Below are 25435 nucleotides of genomic sequence, written 5' to 3' on the forward strand. Positions count from 1 at the left end.
CACAAACCAGAACATCTGAATTCTCCACAACGCCATTTCCTCCACCTCCCTTTCCAGGAGGCCACAAACTCTTCCTTGGCACCTGACCCAAGTTCACTCTTTCGGACCCGGCCCCGAACCCCATTTCTAACGCCGTCTGTCCTGTCAGGCTGCCGCCTGCCCCTCCGGGCTTCTCCTGCCTCGATCCCGGCGGGGGGACGTGGGCTCCGAGCCACACCACCTTCGCCGAGACGCCCAAAGCATCTTCGGGGCCCCCGGCTCTGGGGTCCGTCCCGGCTCCCCCTCTTCGCCTCGGGTCCCCTCGCGCCCCCTCCCCACGGCCGCCTCCAACCGCATCAGACTAGAGCGGCAGCGGCCACGGAGGCCGGGCCCACCCCCGGTCCCACAGCCGACGGGCCGGCGCTCACCGTTGTGTATTCAAAGTAGTAAAGGCAGTTGTCGGTCAGAATAAACCAGCGCCTTTTCCAAGTCTTGACCCTGCCACCTGCAGAGCAAAAAGAGACGCGTGTCCGACAGGAGGCCGGCAGGCCGGAGCGGGCTCCGTGACGCGCGACACTCTCCCCTCGAAGAGCGCGAGGGAGGACGAAGCGGGGGCAGGCACCGGGAGAACATGGAGGCCATGGCAAAATTTACATCCGTGACAAGACACAGAGCCAGAACAGAAGCGCCTTTCACAGAGTGAAAGTCCGTGGGAGCAAGCAGAGCAAGCAGGTCGGGCGGCCCCCGGAGATGAGCTCGGGATGGTGGGATGAGAGCATGGCTTCGGGGAGGGATGCCCGGGCGAGGAGGACACGCAGGGCGAGCCTGACTGGGCCGGAGACGCGCCGGCAGAAGCCCACCGGCGTGGCGGGGACGGGCCCACAGAAGAGAAAGGGGGGAGAGGGGCAGCCCCGGCCCGAGCTACACTGCCGGGTCACCCGGCCCGGGGCACACGTGGACGGGCTCCGCGGGCGGGAGGGAAGAAAGGGGGACTCAGACGTGTGAACCCCTTCGGGGGCAAATCTACAGGTTTCCTGGAATGTGGAACCCAGACTCCCGTGGTTTCGCCCTCTACCCCACCTTCCTGATTCTACTTCTGGCTTCCCAGCTTCTGAGGGCCGGTGTCCTACCAATGGAACCTCCCCAGAGTCCTGGACCAGCCCAGGCGCAAAAAGCGCTCAAGGACCTCCCCAGCCCGGGCTCCCCACCTGGAGCTCCGGACACGACGGGCTGGAGGAGGGGCCGCGGGCCAGACGGGCGCTAAGAGCAGCGGCCGCGAGCGCCCAGGGGCCCCTTCACCCTCCGCCGCGAGGTCTGAGACCGCAACGCGGGGGCCGCGATCCTACGCGGAGGGGGACACTCGGGAGCGAGGCTCAGCCGCGAGCGGTTTCAGTGAAGCCACGTGTGCGCCCCTCGCGGCCGTGAGCCGAGCCCATCCCCCTCCGCCCACGTCGGGCAAGGGGCGGCTTTCTGGACGCGAAGCCCACACGAGTTAGGCCAAGGCCTTCTCGTGCGTGATACGCGTGCCATTTTGGAAGCACTTCCTGCTGCCCCAGCAGCACGTGCTCTTGTGGAGACTCTGCCTACAGAGAACATCGCTCCCCCGCGCCTCGCAAAGGCCTCTGGGGTGCAGAGCTCTCCTGCCCCTCGCCAGAGGCAGCTGAGAGCAGCGTGCCTGTAAGGCTGTGCCGCCAGGTGCGAAGATGCTTCCTGACGGGGCGTGAGCACTGCCCGTCGTGTGACGGGAACGACGCGCCCAGCGCTGGTCCCGGCATCAAGCGGGACCGTGGGGCTTTCCGGTCCCTCTTCCGGCTCTGTGTGGGGGCCCGAACCCCGGGGAGGTTAAGGGACCCATCGCAAGGCGCCACGGTTCTAAGCGGCACAGACCCAGCTTACGAAGGGCTCTGCCGTCAGCACACGCACGCAGCCCACCCGCCGGGGGCCCTGTGCCAGCGCCAAGCGAGGACGGACCCCAGGACGGACCCCCTGCGGCCGTTTGCCAGTTGAGGTGAGCCTGTGCCTCCGGTCCCTAAGGCCCTAGGGCATGAATCAGGAGAAAAACCACAGGTGGAAATAGGACATGCATGTGGAAAATGGGAAAGGCTGGGCAGCATCGAAACAAACGAGGATGGCAAAGAAAACAAGGAACATATTTAGAACTGGAGCCGATATGTTATAAAAAGGAAGCCCCCTCCCCCACTCGAGGGCCTGAGAAATCGGCTCTTCTGCCTCGTGGGCCGTCACCCCCACGCAGGGCTCTGTACACGGGACACCTCGACCATGCTGATTCCCATGCGCTCCCCCCACAGGACCACCCAGGGGCACTCGGGGCTTCGGGGGGCATGGAGGAGGGGTCAGATGCGGAAAGGAAGAAGGTGGAAGGAAGTCTAGGAGGAAAAGCGAAGCCGGGAAGATTCCCTCCCTGATTATGAAAGCTTGATTTCCCCTGACAATCTGCTGCGTTACAGAGACCTCTGCCGTGAGGGATCATGGAGGTCGCGGGGGGACATTTCCATGTTGAAAGAAACAGACACGAAACAAGCAGACAGACCAATGCGCGCACCTAGGACAGTCCCTGTGGAACTCACAGGACCCCTCCCACCCCCGTAACGGCCAGGCGCCCTCTTCCCGAGAGCTGACAACCCCCCAGAAGGTTCTAACGAATGTCACTGTCGGGGCTGTTCTTTCTACGTGCAGCTCTCCGCTCGAGTAACGCTGGAGCACACACTTGAGGGGCTCCTCCTCTAGGAAAAACATACTCCCCAAATCAGCAAATGGAGAAGAGATACCAACAACATGACTAAAGGGCCAATTTGGGGTTTTGAACAATAGTCATTGAAAAAGAGGAGGGAGAAAAACAGAGCATGAAATACGGAGCCGAGGGCGTAATGCGGTCCCCTCATCCCCAGGACTTCTGGGAGGGGCTTCTGGGTTTTATCTTTTTTTTTCCAAGTTGGCATCACTTTGAGTTTAGGAGATGCCATTTCCCTGTTTCACGCAAAGGCAAATGTCCCGAGCTGTGTCATTTACTTCCTGTCCCGGTGTGCCTTCTGCTCGGGACATACCAGAAGCACATGTGGCACTGGGAAGGCAAACCTCCCTCCCCTTCCTCCTCTTCTCCGCCTGAGAAATTACCGTAATCCACAGGTGCCAATTTGAATGCAACGCACACAGGATTCGCCTGGCCAGTCATTCCAAGGCAAAATCCAGTGAATTCTCCCTCTGCTTTTATAAACCCACCCTTCGGAGGTTTTCCTGCATTACCGCCGTCAGTAAGGTTTCCGTTATTCCACGGCCTGGTACCTAGCCGTCTGATGCACCGTGTACTCGTCACAAAAGGGAAACCGTGAACCCCTGATCCTGACCAGTTCCCTAGGGACTGTACAGTAAGTTAGAAGCAGCATTAACACTACCACCAGCGATTAAAAAACAAAATGACCGAAAGGGACAAAATAAGAAAACGCTGCGGCAAGTAGAGTGGCCTTGGCAGAGCGAGCGAGCAGGTGGGGGGCGGGGGGGGGCGGTTACATACCTCCTGGAGTTTGGGGCAAGGAAAAGGAGAGCCAAAATCATGGAAACATACAAATGAGGGAGAAAAGAAAATTAAAACAAAGAAATTAAACCCGACTCCTTAACCTTTACGTGCAACGTATTAGTCATTCATGTCTGCCTGGGGGAGTCAAAATCGAAAATCCCTAGCGGGACACCCGCCACTGCCTGGCGCGTGAAGGGGGCAGCCGGTTCGAACCGCCACACGCCAGCCGGGGAAGGCAGTGTCCGCGGCGCTACCGAAAACCGGGCCCCCAAAATGCTACAGGTCGGTCCTCACAAAGCTAACGTTTATCAGCACATCCAGAGTCTAGAGCTGAGAGAGTCTGACGACTACTCCGGGGAAAGTTTACTGTCTTTCTTCAGATGCCGACCACTTTGTGAAGCGTGTGCAAGAACGCACACACACGTTCCCATGAATACATACGTACATGTGTGTGCACACGAGAACACACGTTCTTACGGCTATATGCAAACACAGACACACACACACACCGCTGCAGGCGGCCGGAGGCCCTGCCTTCCGCAGCCTGTGAGCACAAGGGGGTGAGTCTAAGTGGCCACAACGAAAACACGATGCGAACGGTCGGTTCCTGGTTTGGAGGAGGTTCAGAAAAGGTAATTCGAGGACCTGAAAACAAGTCCCACATTCCGTTCATGTTTTTTCCTTTTAAAAATACAGGATGCCTCATGAATTTACATGCCATCCTGGTGCAAGAGCCAAGATCTTCTCTGCACTGTTCTAATTTTAGCACCGGGGCTGTCAAAGCTACCACTCAGCATTAGCACCGAAACAAATTTCACTGGAGGGGAAGTAAATCCAAGCTGGGGTGTACTTTCCCATTTCCAGCGGGTTTCCTCTTAGCTCAACCCGCCGGGCAGTCAAGACACAGAGCGGGACGGCGGTCTCTGGGGTGAGCGGCTTTAGAGCCTTATCTTCAAAGGTTCTACTGGCTTTTGAACACAGGAGAAATGCTGACTCACTCGAGAGATGGTCAAGCCCCTGACCGGTGCTTTGAGGAGAATTTATAAATTAAGTCATTAGACCGAAACACATGCTTTTTAAAGGAAACAGAAATCCTACCGCTGCCTGAACTAGTCAGAAATGAACGATCTGTTTCAGCGGCTCCCAGAGGCGTCAGAGCAAGAGAGAAACAGCTTCTGACTTCACCGGGACTAGCGGCTGAAACGGTAGAGGGGGATCATTCTAGCAAACGCCTCCTGACGATGAGGGAACCGTGCGTCAAAAGGCGGAGGCACAACAAAACAGGAACGTACGTGTTCTCTCAGGGCCAAAACACCGCTGTGACTACGTCCAGGGGCTCTCCCCGTGTTCTGGAACAATTAACGAAATAGTCACGTGTGGGCATGAATGTCACGAAAACCCTACTGCTTCTCCTTTTGGTTACTCTGTCACCTGCACACGAGGCAGGACCACGGACCTCAGCAACATGGCCTCACTTCTGGCAGAGGGAAGACGAATACTTTTTTTCGTTCTTTTTGGGAATGGGAAAAAAAAAACCATTAGGGGGGCTGATTTGGCTGGAGAGGAGGCGGGGGCGGGGGGACCACTGCCCGAGGAGGAGGAAGACCGCTGTGGGTGGCGCTGCAGCCAAGGGCTCAGGTTTGCCATGCACGCTGCCTGTGGGAGCCGGATGCAGGGGGAGGTGATGATGCGCTGGGGGGGGGGAGGGGGAGGCGGGAGCACCAGATACGCTTGGTGTGACGGCAAGAAAAGAGACGGACGCCGCTGGCCACCCTCCCGGGGACTGAGAGGGCGGAGAGAGGAAGAGGGCCAGGTCCTCCGGGAAGTGCCTCGCAACAAAACCCGGTCGATCACCTCCGGAGTCAAACCGTGGAGCGCGCGCCCACGGGAGCCGTGTTCACGCAGAGTGAGTCTGTCCCCAGCGGTATCTACATATCCCACGGGGGCACTGCGCTGACCGTGCGTTCGCTTCCCTTCTGGAGACAGAGCTTGCTGGGAGAGTACGAGTTCACAGCAACTCGTTTGCGCTCTCCATAGCGCCTCCTGTCACCAACCCCCACCACCCCACAGCGCACGTGTGTGTGTGTGTGTGTGTGTGTGTGTGAGTGTGAGCGTGAGTGTGTGAGCGTACACGTGCGGCCGTCCTAAGACTCCGCGTCGGGAGTCCTGACCCAGAGTGCGTTACTTACCGAGTTTCAACAGCCAGCCTTCTCGGTCTGGATTGAAGAAAGTGTGGGTGAGGTCATTCCCGTCGTCTTCTGGGATTTTAAAGGGTTCGTTTTTTATGCTCTCATACAGATTCTGGGATAAAAGAGGACACTGCATGTCTCTGGTTCTAGAAGGATCTTCCCCCTCCCCTTTCTCTTCATTCACGCAATAAGCATGTTACGGGCCACACATCTGTTAGGCACCAAGAACAGCAGAGCGTGACCAGTGCTGCCTTCAGGCGGCTCCCAGGGACAAAATAAATAAAGTGCCTAGTGGATAATTAAGAAAGAAAGGAAAGTAGCCGGACTTGCACTCGCGCTTTGAGATTCAGACTCCTAAACCGCTGCCCTGTCCCCCAGCGAGCCCCCCGGCCGGCCACACTGCCCGCGCCTTCACGGAATTCACACACTTGAGCGACAGGCCTTTCTCCTGTCCCCGTCCCCGTCTCCCGGTCAGAGTGCGCTCACCCGGAGCAGCTCCTCGGGCAGATCTCCTCCGTCGTTGATGCCACGATTCATGGCGATGAACCTCTCCACGGTGGGCTTGTCTTTGACGTTGGGGTTGTGCAGGCTGGTGTTCAACATGATGATGGCGAACGAGAGGACGTAACAAGTGTCTAAAGAGAAAAGCAAACAAACGATCAGAAACATCCCACCTGAGGGAACAAGAAATACCCAACGAGATCAAGAACACAAGATGTGCTCTTGAAAGAACGAGACCAATCCACATGCCCGGACGCCCTCTAACTGAAAGTTACATACCACTAACCAAAGAGGGCGGGACACAAAACGGCGCAGCGACTGTTCAGGCCTTAAAGGGGATTATTTTTCAGATCGCTAAAGGAGAGCGGGTACTCCGCAGACAACCCGAAAAACAGCACAACGTAGAAGAAAGAAAACACAGAACACCTATGATGCCACCACCCAGTAACAACTTATTTCCTCCATCACACGAACGAACGGACGTGCCCACCGGCAGCACGTGACTAACGTACCTCAGGACGCACCCTCCTGACGGAACTGGAATCGGAACAGACACGCTGTTTTGAATCCTGCCATCTTGCTAACCTTTAGCATTCTCTCGGGGCAATAAAACCTCTTTTTGTACACATAATTTTTTTTAATTCTTTTTTTCACACCGAAGCAGAGCGGACACACAGCGTTCCAGTAGTTTCGGGCGCACGGCACACTGCACGTTACTCCCGCCTGTCACCACAGCGGGATCACGGTGGTATTGACTGGAGTTCCTATGCAGCGCTTTTCGAACTTCTAGTTACAAGATAAGCCAGCCACGGAGATGAAGAACGTGATTTTTAGTGGTTGCAGCACGTGGCCTCACTCACAGACACTACGACGTAGATTCCCACCCCCTCATCCCTCCTCCCTGGACTTTTGGATCCTTCCCAACTTCTCACTATCGTAGCCAACGTCTAAATCCATGTTCCGGGCGTGAACCTTTTGTTTTAGGAACTGTCCAGAGCCGAGGAAGGGTCTCGTGCAAAATGGCGGTCAGCACCGGGGAGCGGGACTGCCCTACCTGTGGACTGGAACACGCCGTTATTGCACCGGCAGTATCGCTGGGCGAACGCCTCCATCATCCGGTCGATCTTCTGGGCCTCTCCTGGCAGCCGGAAGCTCCACAGGAACTGCCTGAGTGGTGAGGACGGGCTGTGTCACTGGGCTGGGGCCCGGGGAGACCCCCACCTTCCGCAGGTACGGCTGTTAACACTCCCCGTGGATTTGAATCCCGAGGGACGAAGGGAAACCTGCTGGCTGCTGGCTTCTGAAGTGCGGCAACTACTGACTTCCTACTCTAAGACGGGGAATCAAAGGGTTTTCCAAGCCGAAAATTAGAAAAAAATTCACGGGGCGCCTGGGTGGCTCAATCGCGTAAGCGTCCGACTCCGGCTCCGGTCACGATCTCACAGTTCGTGGGTTCGAGCCCCGCGCTGGGCTCTGTGCTGACAGCTCAGAGCCTGGAATCTGCTTCCGATTCTGTGTCTCCCTCTCTCTGTGCCCCTCCCACCTTCTGGGGTGCCCTCCTCAAACTCACTCACCGTAACGCTTGGACAAGGTTAAGGTCAGTGAACTCATGTAACTCCACAAACGCATGAAGAACCTGGATATTAAACTCGTCTCTATCAAGAGAAACAAAAGATGCGGGGGGGGGGGGGGGGGGGGGGCGGAAGTCAGACACCGACTCTGAGAATCAGGCCGTCCCCAGCCAGGCAGTGTTCCATGCTGAGAGCCACGGTCCCGCGGGCTCCGCACACACGGCAAGGAAGGAGCCACGTCCCTCTGTCCCCACTCTTCCGCGACGCCAGCCACTATTCCCCAGAAGAACCCTCTCAGTGCCAGTGTGGTTACTGCTGCCGTAGGACAAGACTCTCTTCAAGGGCTCAGAGCCTCCCGGAACTCCTGACCAACCCACTCTGCCACAGGTGTCTCTCCAGGCCTTACCTCTCCCCCAGGTAGTCACCAATGGCTGTCTTGTTGAGGCCTTCCCCTTTGTACAAGAACTGGGCGAGGTCCTCGCAAGCGTTCTTCAGCAGGTCGTTCTCTATCAAGAACTGGATCCCCTAGAAAAGGCAGCACAGACGCCAATGACGTTCACCCAGGAAACATCCAGAAAGGAGGCGGAAGGGCAGACAAGAGCGGGTGTGGGCACTCTGGACACACGGGAAGTGTCTAATAAGTACTCAGCGGCTGACACACGGGGTCGGGGAAGCCCCCTGAGGAGCCACGGCTTAGCGCGGACCACGTGACGTGTGCTCTACAGAAGGGCAGGGAGCTGGGACGGGCGCCGCGGAACTCTACCGAGCGCCGCAGAGACCCCGTCGTAGAGCCCGAGGGCTCTGGCAGCACCTTACCTTTTTTTTTTTTTTTTTTTTTTAATTTTTTTTTTTCAACGTTTATTTATTTTTGGGACAGAGAGAGACAGAGCATGAACGGGCGAGGGGCAGAGAGAGAGGGAGACACAGAATCAGAAACAGGCTCCAGGCTCTGAGCCATCAGCCCAGAGCCTGACGCGGGGCTCGAACTCACGCACCGCGAGATCGTGACCTGGCTGAAGTCGGACGCTTAACCGACTGCGCCACCCAGGCGCCCCAGCACCTTACCTTTTTAGGGTCCATGTTAAACTTCTTCCTGCCCATGGCCACCTGCTTGTTCCTCTGCATGTTCTTCCTGAAAAACAACCAGCATGGCCATGTTGGTGCGCCAGGCGGTCGGGAAGTTCTGAGGGACCGCCATCGTCCCCACCTGCATCCGTCCGCCGGCTCACAGGGATTTCTGAAAACCCTACCCAGGGAAGCACGGGCCTACGTAGGTCTCAGCGTGGCAGGTCGGCTGGAATCCTGACCCTGATGCCACGTTCATTTGTTCCTTCTACTCCACCCGTTTCCTTTTTTTTAACGTGACTTTTAAAGAAACTTCATTAAGGTCGCATGTACATATCATACGATAAACCCATCTTAACTGTACATTCGAACGACTTCTCGTAAGCTCACGAGGCCGTGCAACCATCACCATAACCAGCTGTAGAGCATTTTCACCACCAGCAAGGGTGTGCTGTGTGAGCTCATCATGCGTTACCTCCCTCCGCCCGTCCCTTTGCCCACGGGACAAAGGCCCGTGGCCTGCAGCCGCCTCCCGTTGGCACCGTGTGACGTCAGAGCGCAGGAAGCACTCCCACACATGCCTTTTTCTGCGCACGCATTCATCTCCCTCGAATGAACAGCGGGGCGCTGACCTGCCGGCCACGGCACGGGCATCAGCCTCACGTTACAAGAAAGTGCCACGCCGTCTCCCCATGGCCACGCGACTCTATCCCCAGCACTCGCCGACACCAGGGACCCCCGGCCCACTCTCATCGGGGCCGTCTTCTCGTTACTGATTAGCACGTGTTCCACATACACATTCTAGAGGCAAATCCTATTTCAGACACACGTATTACAAATGTTTCTCCTGGTCTGTGGCTTACCTAGTCCTTTCTTTTCACAGCATCTTTAAGAGCACAAGCTTTAAATTTTGACGAACCCTAATTTATCCGCTGCTTTAAAGCTACAAATTTTTGTAATGGCAAGTAAGAAGGTTATAATCCCAAAGTGACAACACGGGGCCTGAAAGTGATGAGCTGGCCACTTTCTGCAGAACGTGGGTTACACTAATCTCTAATGGCACCTCCCACACCCGCTTAAAATAACAAAATCAGATGGTCTTAGGAAGCCAGACAGGGGACTTAGGCTTAGAAAAATACAGACGTGTAGTGAGTTAGAAACAGCCCCGTTATCGCATTAAGTACTTAGAAAACGGTCTGGGAACCCCATTCAAAATTAAACTCTGGAGTCACTGATGCTTCACGTGGTTAACCTGCAAACGCTCCTTGTGTGGCGCTATAATGTCCTGTTTACGCGCTCTCCTCCTTGGAAATGGTGCGGGCAGCGTTAAGCTTTTCCTTGGCACAAAGGGAAAACAGAAACTCTAAAATGCAAACACCACGGACAACGAGGGAAGAGACGACAGTGACCACAGTCATTTAAGGGCTATTTCAGGCTTTGGGGGCCTTCGGGGTTCTCTGGCTCCAGCCCTGCACCCTGCAATGATGTGGAAAGCCCCCATGGTCAGAGCCCCCGCACTGAAGGACCCCAGGGGGTGCGTGTGCTTGCTGAGGACCGAGGACAGAAAGTGCACTTTCTCCGTCCGTGTGCCGCAAGCAGGGGCCGGACAGACTCACCTTTCTTCTGTGGATCCCAGGGTTTCGATTTCATTAGCCACGTCTGCTATCTCATCCTTCAGCCTCTACAAAACAGACAGCCCGGAATTACCAGGAGGGCCTGGCGTATCTCCTAGAACTCCCCCCAAACAAAACGAGAGCAAATAAACCAAAACGAAATAAAGACAAACCAGAAAAAAAAAAAAAAAAAAAAACCTTAACGTGGAAACAGACAGTGGGAAGTTCATCTATTCGACAAATATTTATGGCGCTCCTGCCAGGAAGTGTTCCAGGGAACCAAAGGTGAGCAAGACGGCCCTTGACCTCGAGGAGCTCACGGTCTAGGACAGAACTTCTAGTCGTGTGCACTGTGCAAAACACAGCCTTCCCACTGAGACACGGCAGCCTGGAGACAGCCTCTCGGAGCCCAGCAGGTGTTGGGACAGCTGCCCAAACGCCCAGGCTGCGGGGCCGGGGGTGCTTGGCCCGGGCCGACACTGCCGCCAAGCGGCCGGCAGGGGGATCGTCCGTCCCACGCTCCGGCCTTTGCAAGGCAGGCAAGCAGACCCTCGGACTGGACGGACTGGACGGGCTGGACGGGCGCGGTGAAGGGGGCTCTGAGTGAACGTCTGCTCAGACTTCCTGGCATTTATCAGTGAAACAGGAATCCGAGAATTTGCACACATGATCAAAGATACTGAAACCGACACCGTGAGCAAGTCTTTCCTCTCCATACTGGGCAGCTCTGGGGTCACAGGGTGTGTCCCCTCCCCGCCCTCCCCTCTCCCGAGCTCCCTGCCCGGAGGGCTAAAGGAGCCCAACCAATGGCTTCTATGACTTACTTCTTTTTTTTTTTTTTTTAATTTTTTTTTTTAACGTTTATTTATTTTTGAGACAGAGAGAGACACAGCATGAGCAGGGGAGGGTCAGAGAGAGAGGGAGACACAGAATCTGAAACGGGATCCAGGCTCTGAGCTGTCAGCACAGAGCCCGACGCGGGGCTCGAACTCACGGACCGTGAGATCATGACCTGAGCTGAAGTCGGCCGCTTAACCGACTGAGCCACCCAGGCGCCCCTACGACTTACTTCTACAAAGCGTGGCGGTTACACCAAGGAGCTTGGAAACACTCTGGTGAAGCAGCCATGGCTGCCTAGGCGTCTCCTAGGGACCCGCAGCCACGCTAAGTCCCGGGTGAGCAGGACCTCATTCAACCCTCACGGCAACCTATCAACCGCATCTTCGTTGTCAAGTTCAAAGAGCCCGGATCCTTGTGTCTGAGTCACTCCTCCAGACAGAGGCAGCGCCAGAACCAGACGCGGGTCCGGGCCTGACCTGAGGTCGGTGTTCCAAGCACCTGAGCCTCACCCACACCCCACGCGGCAGCGCGGGCTCCACTTGGGGGTCACCTAGGACGGCGGACCGGCCGGGCGGGGCCTTCCCAACCCCTCGAAGAGTCTACTTTCTCACGGGCGGAGCCAAAGTGACCGTCAGTAACGAGGCTCGGCCCCGGGCCGGTGGGGGCGGGTCAACTCCCGACACCTGGTGAGGAGGCTCTGGGAAGGACACCTGTCACACCGCACGTGTCACTGCTGGCACCGCCTACCTGAATGTCGGCCAGCAGCTCCTGCTTTCTCCGCCGGATGTTCTCCAGCTCCTGACGCTCCTCTGCTGTCAGGTCACTGGGAACTACAAGAAAGGAGGGAAATGTTACTAAGAAAGCTTTGTCACCAAAAATAAACAGACTCCAGAGACCACAAAAGGACGAGGACACCACGGCAGCAGCGAGCAGCCCGTTTTGGAAACGGGGACAGCTCTGGCTCCCGTTCGTTCGTTCACCGGCTTCACCAAAGGAAGAGAGCACCCCGATGAGAGAGCCGCTCTGCTCCATGAGCACTTGCCATGGAAACCAGAGGGAAAAGGCGGCCTGAGGTCAGATGAGGTTGGCCAGGGATGAGAGAACTGTCAGCCGAGCCCCGGCCATCTTCAGCCCTTACAGCGGGAGCACGTCAGGCCCCGGTGAGCCAGCCTCTCGAGGCTTCGGCCCCCTCGCCGGGCCCACCCCGAACCCCGAACCACTTTTGTGACACCCTTAAGTGGGGGGGGGGGGCAGCGGCTGCGAAACCACGTGAACGCTTCGGTGCCATTGCTGGAGGGGGAGGGGACGGATTACACACGTACAGAGGAAAAAAATCTAGAAGGATGTACCCCCCACGGAGTGCTTAACTCTGAGGACTGGGTCACGGAGACTTTTCTCGCTGCTTTATGCCCTTCCGGTTGAGTATAGTGTTTTTAGACTTATTTGGAGAGAGAAAAGGAGAGAGAGAATCCCAAGCAGGCTCTGTGCTGTCGGCGCAGGGACCAATGTGGGGCTCGATCCCAAGAACCGTGAGATCATGACCCGGGATGAAACCAAGAGTCAGAGGCTCCACCGACTGAGCCACCCAGGCGCTCCTGTTTGAAGATGTTTCAATAAGCTCTCATCCTGAGAACAAAGTACCGAATTCACAGGCACAGTTCTCCCCACGAAGCACCTCTTCCTCTGAGCCCGCCTCTCCTCGCCCGTAAGCACAGGGATGCGGGATGGAAGCCCGCAGGTGACCCTTCTGAAGGTGCTGCGGAAAGCCACACGGTCCGTGGGGAAAACGAGCACTGGCAGCGGGAAAACCTGGGCTCAGATCCCGGCGCCAGCCCACCACACGCCAATTAGGGTCGCTTTACACAAGTCACGTGGCCTGTTCGGGCCACACGCTGTCACCAGCAAAGCAGGCGCACACCCTCACCCGCTTCATCGGGCTGCCGCACGCACGGAGTCCAACAGAGAGAGTGCCTCGCGCCCGCCTGGCGTTTAGTGGGAGCTGGAAGGTGGTGGCCTCTGCTTCCTTTGGGACAAGAGCGAAAGGCCCCCCTGTGGCCTGATGCAGGCGCCAGCGCCACACCACGTGGTACAGGAGCCACGGCCACACGTGGCTACGAAGCACCTGAGATGTGACTGGACCAGTCTGAGATGGACGGTGGGCATAGACTTTACACAGAGAGGGAAAGATCTCTCTGAAAACGGCCGATGTCGATTACACACCGAACTCGTAACTTGATCAATAAAAGATGATTCTAAGTGGCTCTCACGTGGGCTACTAGAAAGTAACGCTGCATACGCAGCTCATATTACGTTTCTTTTTGTGCTTAATGTTCATTTATTTATTTTGACAGAGAGAAAGAGAGCAGGAGTGAGTCAAGCATAAGCCGGGAAGGGGCAGAAAGAGAGGGAGAGAGAGACTCCCCAGCAGGCTCCGCACAGTCAGCGCGACCGTGACCTGAGCCAAAACGGAGAGTCGGAGCTTAACCGACCGAGCCACCCAGGTGCCCCTACGGCGTATATGTTTCTCCCGGACAGCACGGAGCTGGAAGAGCAGCCCTGCTTGAAAGCGTAGGACCCACGACTCTCTTTCGAACTGTGACACCGAATACGGCACGCAGGGGCCAGTTCCCTTCCCAAAACGTTTCATGAAAATCACGGAAGACAACACAAGAGGGTAGAAGCAACACACACAACAACGATACCCGCAGCACAGGTAACTTAGCTCCATTAGGTAAGCTGGCTTTTCGTTTTTCTACCCAGCTTTCCCCCACCCTTGTCCAGAAGTGCCCAAATTTTAAACTTCCCCAAGACGCGCTGAAAAATGCACTTGCCGTCACGACCCGATCTTCTCCACACACGACGATATCAAAACCATGCCTTCCCCACGCGAAGCCCACTGACACCATCATTTTACCCTTCGTTTTCTGAACGGTGGCCGTGAGGTCACAGCAGAACTAATGCACGGGGTCCCACTAACGCTAGAGGCTGCAGGATTCCAGTGGACCCCCGAAATCCAGCCTGGGTCACCTTCCAGGAGTGGCCTCGCTGTGTCCCTGAGAGCCCCGAGGGAGTGCTCCCCTGTGAGTCCCAGATCAGCTCTAGTCAGAGCCAACCCTACTTTGAGAGACCACACAAAAGGCGAAACACAGATCCTCCCTTCCAGAGAAAAGCAGGCTTTAAAGGAGTTCATGCTAACGTTGCTGGATTTCACAGGGCAGATTTTCTAATCCACGAGGACCGGAAGGTCCCTTTAAGAAACAATTTCCGGAGGTCCTGGAACACAAACATTCGTTCTAACATAACAGGTTTTGAAAATTTGAGGCAACAGTTCGTTTTTAATAGCCGTTCCATGGGGGAGAAATCATCAGGCTTGGATTTTGAAGCCAGAGACGGCTTAATCAGATCAGCGAGTCCCTGCCCAGGCGGAGGCAAGACTAAGTCCTCAGAATGAGGCTGACGAAAACCAGAACCATCGCGTAGAAAATTTATATCTCAAGAGCGCTATGCGTCCCGAGAAACCGATTTTTCTCGTTCCACATGGAAACTCTCTGTGGCTGCTCTGTTTCCAGAACCTCAGCACCCAGCCGTTCTGGGCGAACGCTCACACACGACCGTTTCTCTAGAAGGCCAGCGTCTAGTTTCTGTGCTCTAAATTCAGAATGTGCTGCTGGCCCTCCCCCTTCCAAGGTACTATTTTAGAAGCAGTAAAGGCATTTTTACAAAGCTATAAACCTACAACATCAAAGACCACGGGGAGAGGGGCCACTGGCAGAAGAGATTTCAACAAACTTCTGGGACAGAGCAAGCAGAGTGCCGACCCCCTCTGGAAGGCCTACTCCGCGTGTGCCCACCACTGCCACGTCCACAGCACCCCGCACACCGAAGATCTTGCACACGTATCCGCCCGAGGCAAAACAGGAGAACTGGGCCAGCAGCTAGGCTGGGGGACCCGGGTGCTGTCCTACAGCAAAGTAGGGCCGCGCCCAGCCGGCCTGAAGCAGCCCCCCCCCCCCCCCACCGCTGCACACGAGGCCCACCCCGCATGCGGAGCTCCCATCGAACCTGCCCCGTGTCTTTCCTGCACCCACGGAGGCAGCGGAGCCCACGGCCCGAACAAGAAACAGCAAAAGCCTACCCTGGAGCGGAACAAAAGAAAACTTGAAAAGAACAGAAAACCCTGAAAGAGGGACAACGAAAGAACACACTCCTAGAAAATAAACGTATTTTTGTCCCCCAGCCAGAAAAGGATTACAAGATAAAGGTGAGGTACTCCCGCAGAATAAAGAGTCAAAGCACTTGAAAATAGCAGCAGAAACGGACTCAGTGTCCTGAGGTCTTTACAAATCCCACAGAGAAACATACGTTGTAAACGTTCAGAAGTTGGAAAACAAATTCAAGAATTGGAGGATTAAAGAGGATCCTAGAACCTCCGTGAGCAGGAAGGGAAAGGAGGGTGTGGCTGGTTCGTGCTGGACCCTGGGAGACGGGAAGGGCTTTCAAGGGTCCACACGGGAACCACTTTGACCCTGGAATTCTCAGTCAACTGGGAGGGCAAAATAGAATCATTTCAGACACAGGAGGACTCCACGTTTGTCCCCCCGTGCTCCCTCAGGAGGAGGAAAACGTGTTCACAAGGATGGGGCTCCCTCGGGAGCACACACCCCCACACGCATGGACAGAATGACCGGATCAGAACAGGAGACCGATGACGGGCTGCGAGAGCCGCACCCCAGAGAAGCAATGGGAAGGCAAGGGAGGGGTCCTGGGCCTTCCCTCCACAGCACCAGGACGATCACTGCAAACAGAGAAAACGACACCGAAGGGGAATCACGAGGCAGCCACGGCTGGCGGCAGGCAGCGGAAGGTAAGGGGAGTCCACTGGACCTGGGCGCTGGGCCCGGCTCCCGAGGGGGGAGCCCAGCAGAGCACACGCGGGCTCCGGGCCGAGCCGCAGGAACATCCTCGCGACGGTGCGGCGTATCCGCCGTCACCTTGCGGAGCCGGCCTGCACACACAGCACAAAGGCTAATGGAAATCACGCGGTACCTGCAGCGGAGGCCGGGGGAGGGGCGAACGGAAAGGCAAGGAGGGCGCCAGGCACCTGCTTACAAAAAGCAGCGACAGACCTACAAAGTCGGGAACAAGAAAATGACGTCGGAAACGTGTGAATGGAAGTCCCAAAGGTGAAAATAAAGGAACCAACAAATGGGACAGGGGGAGAGTGAAGAGGAAGAGGACACACGCTGAGAGAGGTCAAGAGACCATCTCTGACGCTGATAAAATAGTCAGCGGGATGAGAGTATTAATATGCATGTGGCAGCACCTACCGGTCGCTGAAAGCCAGAAAAAGTTAATTACTAACGGCTGCTTCTGGGGAATGGGTCTGGGAAGGGGGGGGGGGGGCAAGGGCTCCTGAATACTCGCTTAAAAAAAAAAATACACGTAGGTGCTACTGCATTTTTAAGATGAAAAAAACGTTAATCTACGTTACCAGGAAAGACGGGCCTTCCGTGTCCTGGTGGTCACAAGGAAGCAGCTTCTGGCTAATTTGCAGTGAGAATGAACAAGACGTTTGTTCACATGTACTCCGATGCCGTCTCCTGACATTAACCACGGGCTCTCTAAGCCCCCCTGCATCCCACACTCAGCCACCTTAAATCACAGCACTGCTTCCCTTCTGGTTCAGCAAATCTTCCGAGAACTTTTCTTTCTAAAGGAGGGCAGCTTTAGATCTCATCATGCTCGTGCAATTGTTCCCGAGGCAAGGAAAACCCCAGCACTTAAGAAAACGGACCACCTGCACTTAGCCTCTCATCAAGGTAACACGCCCCGTTCAGTACAAGCCTTCACCCCCACGTTGCCCACGAGGAAAACAGATGCCACGGGGAAAATGCTTCGTGTCACTTAACAGCAAGAAGAATAGAAACCGTGGCTGGGGAGCCCAAGGGGTGAGTGACCCAGCCCACCCCACCCCCGCCCCCGGGTCCGGCAGGCCGCTTACAGCCACATGCACCCCGAACCCAGCGTTGCTGGAAAAGCAGCATGGGCCCCCCGAAGGGCATGTATCCACGCCGTGGCTTTCCCTCGAAGCCATGAGGGTTAAACTGTAAAAGATCGGCTGATGGGCCAGATGGCAGAGCAACAAACAACTCCTCCCTCCCCCGACTGCCACGTGCTGCAGCCACGCTTCTGTGCCAGGAAGGCGGCTGAGCCCCCTCCTCTTGAAAAGAAGGGCAACCAGGGAGGCACAAAAGGCGGGGAGCAGAGCGCCTGGGGGTCTGGGGGCCTCGGGAATGATTCCCGCAAAGGTTAATTGACAAGGTGTCCCCCTTACAGCAGGGGGACCGGTCCAGGATGGGCCCTCCCCAGTCCCTCGCAGGGTTCCAGTTGAACCAAGGGGATTAAAGTGCCCACAACAACAAGGGGCCATTGTGCTCAGCTGTGAACAGAAAAGCCACACAAGGGAAGCTTCCATTTATTTCTTTATTTCAATGTTGCTCTGCAGATTTTACCAGCAGGCAGAGCCCCTGAGCTGAAATGCGCTCCAACCAGCATACACAAAGGAGGACTGTCTTAAAGGGACAGCTCCCATCGATACGCACATGGCGCAGCCACCGCTCCCCCGCTCCGCAGCCACGGCCGCGAGCAGGTGCCCGGCCATCCGCCATGAAGTTCAACAGGAAAGGCAGCTCTTCAGACGGCAGTCCCTGCTCAGCAGGAGTGCCGGCAGCCGCCCACCCAAGTGGAGGACCCTGTCCTACATCCCCGGGGCGCTAAAGATGTGCCTTCACAGGCCCCCCGGCTACGCCAGCTCCCTCTGCCCGCCTGCAAAGCACAGCACTTGTCTTCTTTTTCCAATCCTAATCTTCACCCATCTTATATACAGCCCCTGCCTTTCGGTGGCTCAGAAGGGTCCAAATTTAAACCAGCACAGCAGGGAAATGTTTTAAGCAAAGCCAAGAGTCTAGAAAGGCGCTTCCCTTCCCCCCAAGTGTGGAGAAGGTAAACAGACAGGAGAAAACACCCTGGTCCAATCCGCCCCCACCCCGCCCCCAAGCCAGGGGAGCGCAACGTTGTGTCCGGACACAACCCCGCCCTCCAGAGAGCACCAGCACCTGAGGAACCCCAGCTAACCCAAGCCAAACCCTTTACCGACCTGTACGTTTTATGAAACACAAAAAACACACAGCCTCAGAAACCTACGTAAGCCCCACCTAAAGCAGCAGCCGCGGCAGCAGCAAAGTGAAGCATCAAGCTTCCTTACACCCTCTGGAAGCTGCTGCCAGCTCTAGAGAGAACACAGCTATCTACCAACAGCTTTGGGGTTCACGGGTGCCAATCCGGGGAACTGTCCGTGGGAGGAAGGCAGGTTCTCTCCCCGCCACAGACCCAAGGCCAGAGGGCCGGTGCTCACAGCCCCCACACCCGTGCAGACCGTCCCAGCTGGACGCTTCACGCGGCCCCACCTGACGGGGGTGAGTCACCCGGTCTCCCCGGAAATCCCCGAGACTCGCAGTGTGAAGAGTTCAAAAGACGAGAAAGAACTCAGGCATCGGAGATGGACGTGTAGTCAACTTTCACAAAACTCTCAATTCCAAGCTGACACGAGAAACCCCTGGGATCAGATCTAAGACGGGGAGAACACAAGCCAAAATGGCAGCACGACCCAGGGACCGGGCACCACGCGGAGATCCGGACCACAGACAGCTGTAATGATGAAGGGATTTCACTGAGAGCCTCAACTTTACAGATAGGCCTCAGGACGGGGATCAGAGGGCAAGGGGCGGGGGTGGGGGAGGGGGGCACAGACGGACGGAGCACACGGACGTGACTGAAGCCGGGAACCCGTGGGCACCCGCGAGCCAACAGCACACGTGATCACGTCACACCTTCACAGGAAGTCTGCCAACTTGAGAAAACCGAGGGCTTTCCTCCCTGCAAGTCGAAACCACGGCAATCCTTTGTAAAAGCGGACACTGCATTGTCACCTCCAAAAGCAAGGGAATTCTGACACCTGCCCCAACGTGGGTGGACCTTGAGGGCAGCACGCTCGGTGAGGCCAGCCAGTCGCGCGTGCTGGAGGATCCCACTTCTGTGAGGTCCCTAGAGCAGCCAAATCCACAGAGACAGACAGGAGAATGCAGGGGGCAGGGGGCAGGGGGCAGGGGGCCGTGGTGCTGCTGGGGACAGAGTTTCAGTTTCACGAGACGGAAAACTTCTGAACACTGCTCACACAACGATGTGAGCTGGACCCTACACTTACAATGATAGATGTTATTTTGTGTGCATCGTACCGTGATTAAAAATAAACACACAAAAAGTTAACAGCAATATCCCGACTCCCTCGTTTCTGCTTACTGTGCTCGTCTGCCACGACTGACTCATGACTTCACTTTTGTGTAGAGTGATTTAAAAGTGTCTCACTGCCAACTCACGGCCTAGGAGATTTTGAAGGAACGTGCATACACGACATGGACGGAAAAGAGTTAAACTAGTGTGTGGCTAACATAACTGATACTCAGCACAGAGAGGCCCGAGGCACCTGCTAACAGACTAGGAGAAGAGCAGATACGTTAATGATTTTATAACCATATTCTGCATCTTGATAACAGAGTTTGGATTTTTTTTAATGTTTGTGTATTTTTGACAGAGAGAGGGAGACACAGAATCCAAAGCAGGCTCCAGGCTCCGAGCTGTCAGCACAGAGCCCGACGCGGGACTCGAACTCACAGACCGCGAGATCATGACCCGAGCCGAAGTCGGACGCTCAACCGACTGAGCCACCCAGGCGCCCCCATATTCGCATCTTTAAGAAAAACTCTGCTCCCACCCCGGTCGGCTCATCTAACCACTGCCCTAATGACTCAAGCCTCCTTAGTTCCGAAGAGAAGCTATCTGGGCTTGGGGTGGGAGGGGACACTTGCTGGGGGTTTTCCTCACCTAATTAGTTCTGTGACCTTGGGCAAGCCACCACCTCACCCTGCCCCACGAATGGGCCTGTCATCATCACCGCCCTTCTCCGATGACAGAACGTGTATTGAACAGCCCCACAGACACTTGGCTGGTTCAGTCGGAGGAGCGTGCAACTCTAGGTGCTGGCGTTGTGAGTTTGAGCCCCACGCTGGGTGTGGAGATTACTTAAACATAAAATCTTAAAAAACAAAAACACACACAGCCCCATAAACCGCCCTGGGAAAAAACAAGCTATTCTACCATTTACCTTACACACTAAAGGGAATTGACACATTGTATCTAATAAATCCTAGCACTCCAAGACTAGCCAGCCAACCAAAGGGAAAGGAGGTCAAATTTCCAGGCAGGAAAAGGGACGAAGTCATAAAATCGTACCCTAAAAGTTTGCTTGAGAAAAACAAAGTTAACATCTGCTTTCGATAAATGCTAAGAACTAGCAAACAACCGTTTTAAAACCCTCCCCCTTGTCTAAAGCCCGGCAGCTAACACGGGATCCAGCTGGAGGTCTGCAGAAGGTTCTCGCTTGCATTCAGACGTCCAACCTCCGTGTGCAGCCTCCGTGTGCAAGGCCGGGTGTGATCACAGAGCAGGGAGCAGAGCCGCACCAGCTCAGCGGGAGAACCATTTTCTCACACTGGCCTCCTTGACACAGAGGCAGAGCGCTCAGCCCTGGGGGAGCCCCCCAGACACCCCGAGTCACCGGGGCTTGCCCCCCCATCTCCTGAGGAAGGGGACCGGCCGCAGGCGACCTCCGGCTTGCCCAGCTGCGCTGCCACACCCCTTCAGTCCAAAACAGGGGCTCCGTGCAGGTTTTAGGAAGCCGGTTCTCTCTCACTTTACCTGTTCCTAAAACCTATTTGGATGCCACCTCTTTGTAAAGCCCTTAATTTTTTGCACACTCAAACATTCTCAGCCGGTCTAACAGCTGCAATGGACCCCGAGGACCAAAGTGAACGTGCAATTCCAACTCCTGCAAGGAGGGCTACCCGGACCCAGGAACGGCTCCACTGGACTCAAAAGAATAAAACAGAAACTCACGGGGTGGGTCCAGAGGGGACAGAATCGCCCTGAATCCGTCCCTCTGCTTCCTGCTGTCCTAGCATTTCTCACCTCACCCCGGAAGGCCACCGACATCGGTGATGAGCTTCTTCCTCAATCTCAGGCCGAGGGTTTGGACACCTGCCCCCAAGGAGCTAGTGGAAAACCCTAGGTCGGGGGAGCAGAACGCGAGACCACAGGCAGACGTGCGCAGACAGCGGCGCAAGCCAGCCCGGCTGCAAAGCGTGACCGAGCGGGACCCGGGATCCGCACACTGGGCGCGACCCCCGCGATGCACTCACGCACCCCCCCCGTCGGGCCTCTTACCCGAGGCAAGCCCCTCTCCTGCAGCCCCAGCGTCCTGGCAGCGCCCCCGTCAGAGCCTGGGCAGCTCGCAGCTTTCCGCTTCAGAGGCCGCGGAGGGCCGGCACCGCGACCCCATCGTCCCGGGCCCCCGGGAGCTCCTGCAGCCCCGGGCGGACGGAGGGACGGAGCGAGCACGGCATGTGTGACAGCAGCGGAGAGGAGGCGGCGAGGAGACAAAAGCCAAGAAGCAAGCGGAGACCGAGGGCGGAGAGGGAGCGGGTCCCGGTGGGGAAGGCCGGCCTGGACAGAGATGGCCGCACGGAGCTGCCGCCTGGCTGCCACTCGGCGCGCGTGTGCCGGGGGGCTCCTCGCGGGCGGGCGTATTTCCATGAATGTGATTACAGCCGGCCCCTCCTACTACCCCCCACGCGGCCTCCTGGGGGAGGGGTGCGCCGCCAGCTCGCAGGCAGGCTGCGCTTGCTCTTCCCTCCCCCCCCCTCCCCAGGAGCAGAAGGCTGATGGCTGCTTCCCTGGGAGGACGCAGCGCTGCCGTCAGGTGCCCTCTCATCTCCGAGCGGACAAACGGAGGGCACCCCCTGAGCAGGCAGTGACGCCGACCAGACCGGGTCCACACGGGCGCGCCGGCCTTCCTGGCGGAGGGGTCACCTCCCACTCGGTCACCAGAGGCTGTAATCTCACATTCCAGCACGTTCTGGATAGGAGGCGTTCGGCAGGTTGAATTCGGGGACAGTGGCTGGGACAGGACACATCACTGCGGCCCGAGAGCTCTCAAACTTCGGACAGCCCGAGGACACCCCAGGAGCACCATGAAACACACACACTCGGACCCCCGGACCCCAAGACGCGGGCTCCACGTCAGACCAGAACACAGGATGACCCCGGGGCAGCTGTGCACAGGCCACCCGGGGAGAAAATGCTGCCTTTGACTCACAGGGGCAGACACAGGTCTCAAAAGCAAGTGCCAAACAAGCAAGGAGAAAAGACGCAAGAGGAACCTTAAGCACAGATCAGGGCTCTCTGACCCCGGCGGCACTGCTGACCTCCTGGCGGGTGGGTCACTCCCCGTCCTGGGGTGTCCAGGGCGATGCAGGGCTGTATCCCTGGCCTGCACCCACTGGACGTCGGAGCGCCCCCCCCCCCGGCCCCCTCCAGATGTGACAACCAAACAGGTCTCCAGACGCTGCCCAATGTCCCCCTGAAGGCAAAACCACTGCTCCAGGTAAACAACGAGGGGGAAAAAAAACCCCAAAAACATCCCCACACCCTCCCCTGACTTCTGCTAGGAGGTGCCCCCACCCCCACCCCAGCCCTCGCCACACTAACGTGGGTTCCCTTCTCTGTGGATTCCTCGTCACCATGACAGGGTCACCAGACCCGACCCAAATATCCCAACTCTGCAGCCCAGCAGAGTCTTTTAAGAAACAGCCATATGAACATTTTATTTTTGTGTCAAAATGGCAGTTCTCATCTACAAGAATCATAGCAAGTCTATGAGAAACAAACACGAAAACTATTTATAAACTCTTCGTTTTAGACTGCAAAAGGAAACAAGCTTTCTGCAAAGGCGAAGACGGACCGCCACCCCTCCCCCACACACTCCGGCCACCCCTTCCCCCCGCCCCCGCCCGCGGAGGGTCCGCCGCAGGGGTTTCATCTGCACAGATGGACCTCATGCTGTAAATGTACAACCACAGCTACGTCCCCTTGTTTGCAGCATTACTGATGTTTACAAAAATACACACACAGCAGGTGGCTCCTGACCTCTCCCCTCCCGTGCAAGGCTCGCTGCCACCCACCGCCCACTCCTCCTGCTGTGCAGGCAGAGGACCTACAGCCCGCTTCACCGGCAGCGCGTGAACCTGGACAAAGTTCGGCCTGAATGTGGGCCACGGGCAGCTGGGAGCAGAGGCCACCAGAGTCCACTGCGGCACAAACAAAACGACCCACAAAGTGAGCGGACGGGAAGTCAGACGAAAAAGCCGCCAACGAAAGGCTGCAGCATGGCCCTCCTCAGAAATAAAGAAGACAGATGCTAAAATAAATAGCCCCATGATCAAGGTCATGAAATCACAGTGATCAAAGAAAAAGACCGTTCAAAGGCCAGTAATCCCAGGAAATCTACAAGCAGAGAAAATTAAAAAAAAAAAAAAAAAAGGTTTTCTCAGACTGTTAATTCAACAATCTTAAAAAAAAAAAAAAAAAAGCCCATACCACCCATAAACAAGGCGCCCTACTAGTTACTGTAGAAGATACAGAGACGCTCAGAGATGCTTTCAGCCCCCCAAGAGCCCCCTTCCTTCTGGAGGAAAAAGAAGCGAGTACGTGCAAACACACACTAGCAACAGGTGCCGTGGGGTCGGGCCCGTGAACACAGCGGCCAGGCTGCCGGAAGACTCCGCAAGGGGCCGAGGCCAGAGCCGGGCAGCAGAGGGCACTCCAGGCTGGGCAGAGTGACAGTCGCACGGGGAAAGGGGAGAAAGAACACTCTGGAAACGTGTGGAGAAGCTGGAGTCCCACCGTGTCCTCTGAATGTGACACCAGGACATCTGGACTCTGCTGTTGTTGAGCCGGAGAGAAGCACTTCAGGTGCGGTGAGAAGTGGCGGGGAGGGGCGTCAGAAAGAAAGAGCGGGCTTCTCAGTGCTCACGGTCGCGAAGAGACAGGGACAGGGACACAGGGCGTTTGTCCAGTGCAGTAAAAACCTGGGTTCCGAAGCGGGAGCAAAGAACTGAGTGTCCTCTGCCGCCCCCTAGCGGCTCAGGGCTGCAACTGCAGGCTGACACAGGGCTCCCCCGCGCAGTGCTCACGGCTTGGCTGGCCCTCCGTCCTGCCCTCCCTCCTGCTCTCCCTTGGCCAGCGCGGCCCGGGGCGCATGGAACCGGCCAGTGACCCTTTACCACGCGTGCGGGGGAAGGCGGCAGCACTCACTTTACTTGAGCCACAGCTTCTGAGGTGGAGATAAATCAGCATCTTTCAATTCATCTAGGCCCCACACGGGCTCATCCTAGGTGTCGAGGCGTGAGGCACGGCAAGTCCCAGCTGACCTGGGCAGCGGCCCCGGGCCCAGCACGCAGAGCACCTGATTCTCCGTCCCCCCCCCCCCTCCGTCCGTGTGACACGGCAGCTGAGGCGTGGAGCTCTTCAACACTTCCGCTCCATTCCTGACCCTTAGAAGTGCTTAACTTTCCTTTAGTAAAAGGGAGAAGCATAAATACTTCTTGCCACACATCTGTTCCCACCGGGCAGGGCCTGAAGGTCTCTTAAGAGAGCAGCGCTTTCTACTCTAACCCCAAAGGAGAAAAAACCCGGCTCCCAGAACCACACCCTGACCCTGATCAGAGTCGCCGGGGATCCAGAGAGGGTTTTCTGATTTCTGAGAGAAGCTTCTGAGGGGCTGGAGGCCCCGGGCCGGGCGGGCGCAGCTGGGACAGGCACGGAGGGCCCAGCCGCGGAGCCGGGCCAAGGGCGTATCCGTCCTGTCCCAAGAGGCTGCTCTCAGAGCCCTCCACCTCCGGCTCTTTGCAGAGCGCACGGCTGAGCCAACCGGGGGCCGCGCTGCGGGGAGGAGGGCCACGAGAGGGCCCCAGTGGGTGGGCAAAGCTTAGTTCCATGTTCTTTGCGCTCCGGGACCCTGGGTGGCGCTTCTCCATCTCCAAAATGAACTGGAGAGGCGATGTGATCCATGAGAGGGTGGGGGGGTCTGGCTGTGAATTCCCGACACCAGGGAGGTTTCTGGTGGCCTCCCCTCCAGGACAAACGGATCCTCTCCTCTTGGCCTTTATCCTGGATGGTCTGCTGTGACGG

At 56.7% G+C, this 25435-nt stretch overlaps 1 protein-coding gene and 1 non-coding gene across 4 annotated transcripts in view; both read right to left on the bottom strand.

Annotated features, from left to right (window-relative positions):
* The window catches only part of CYTH1 (cytohesin 1), a 79165-nt gene that overhangs the window by 8999 nt on the left and 44731 nt on the right, over nt 1-25435 (bottom strand). For 2 of the 3 annotated variants that reach the window (XM_030295487.2, XM_030295485.1), the window contains exons 2-10: nt 12041-12123; nt 10457-10521; nt 8841-8907; nt 8182-8300; nt 7779-7859; nt 7259-7371; nt 6190-6338; nt 5703-5815; nt 408-486 (exon numbers count right to left, since the gene is read on the bottom strand). In XM_030295487.2, coding sequence (XP_030151347.1) covers nt 408-486; nt 5703-5815; nt 6190-6338; nt 7259-7371; nt 7779-7859; nt 8182-8300; nt 8841-8907; nt 10457-10521; nt 12041-12123 — 869 coding nt within the window. The remainder of the gene's footprint in view (nt 1-407; nt 487-5702; nt 5816-6189; nt 6339-7258; nt 7372-7778; nt 7860-8181; nt 8301-8840; nt 8908-10456; nt 10522-12040; nt 12124-25435) is intronic. The other variant, XM_030295486.1, reaches the window with a different exon arrangement.
* On the bottom strand, nt 4201-4302 carry LOC115501879. Its single transcript, XR_003964936.1, has one exon. It is a non-coding gene; the product is annotated as a U6 spliceosomal RNA (small nuclear RNA).

The sequence above is a fragment of the Lynx canadensis genome, chromosome E1, assembly GCF_007474595.2.
Source record: "Lynx canadensis isolate LIC74 chromosome E1, mLynCan4.pri.v2, whole genome shotgun sequence".
Lineage (NCBI taxonomy): Eukaryota > Metazoa > Chordata > Mammalia > Carnivora > Felidae > Lynx > Lynx canadensis.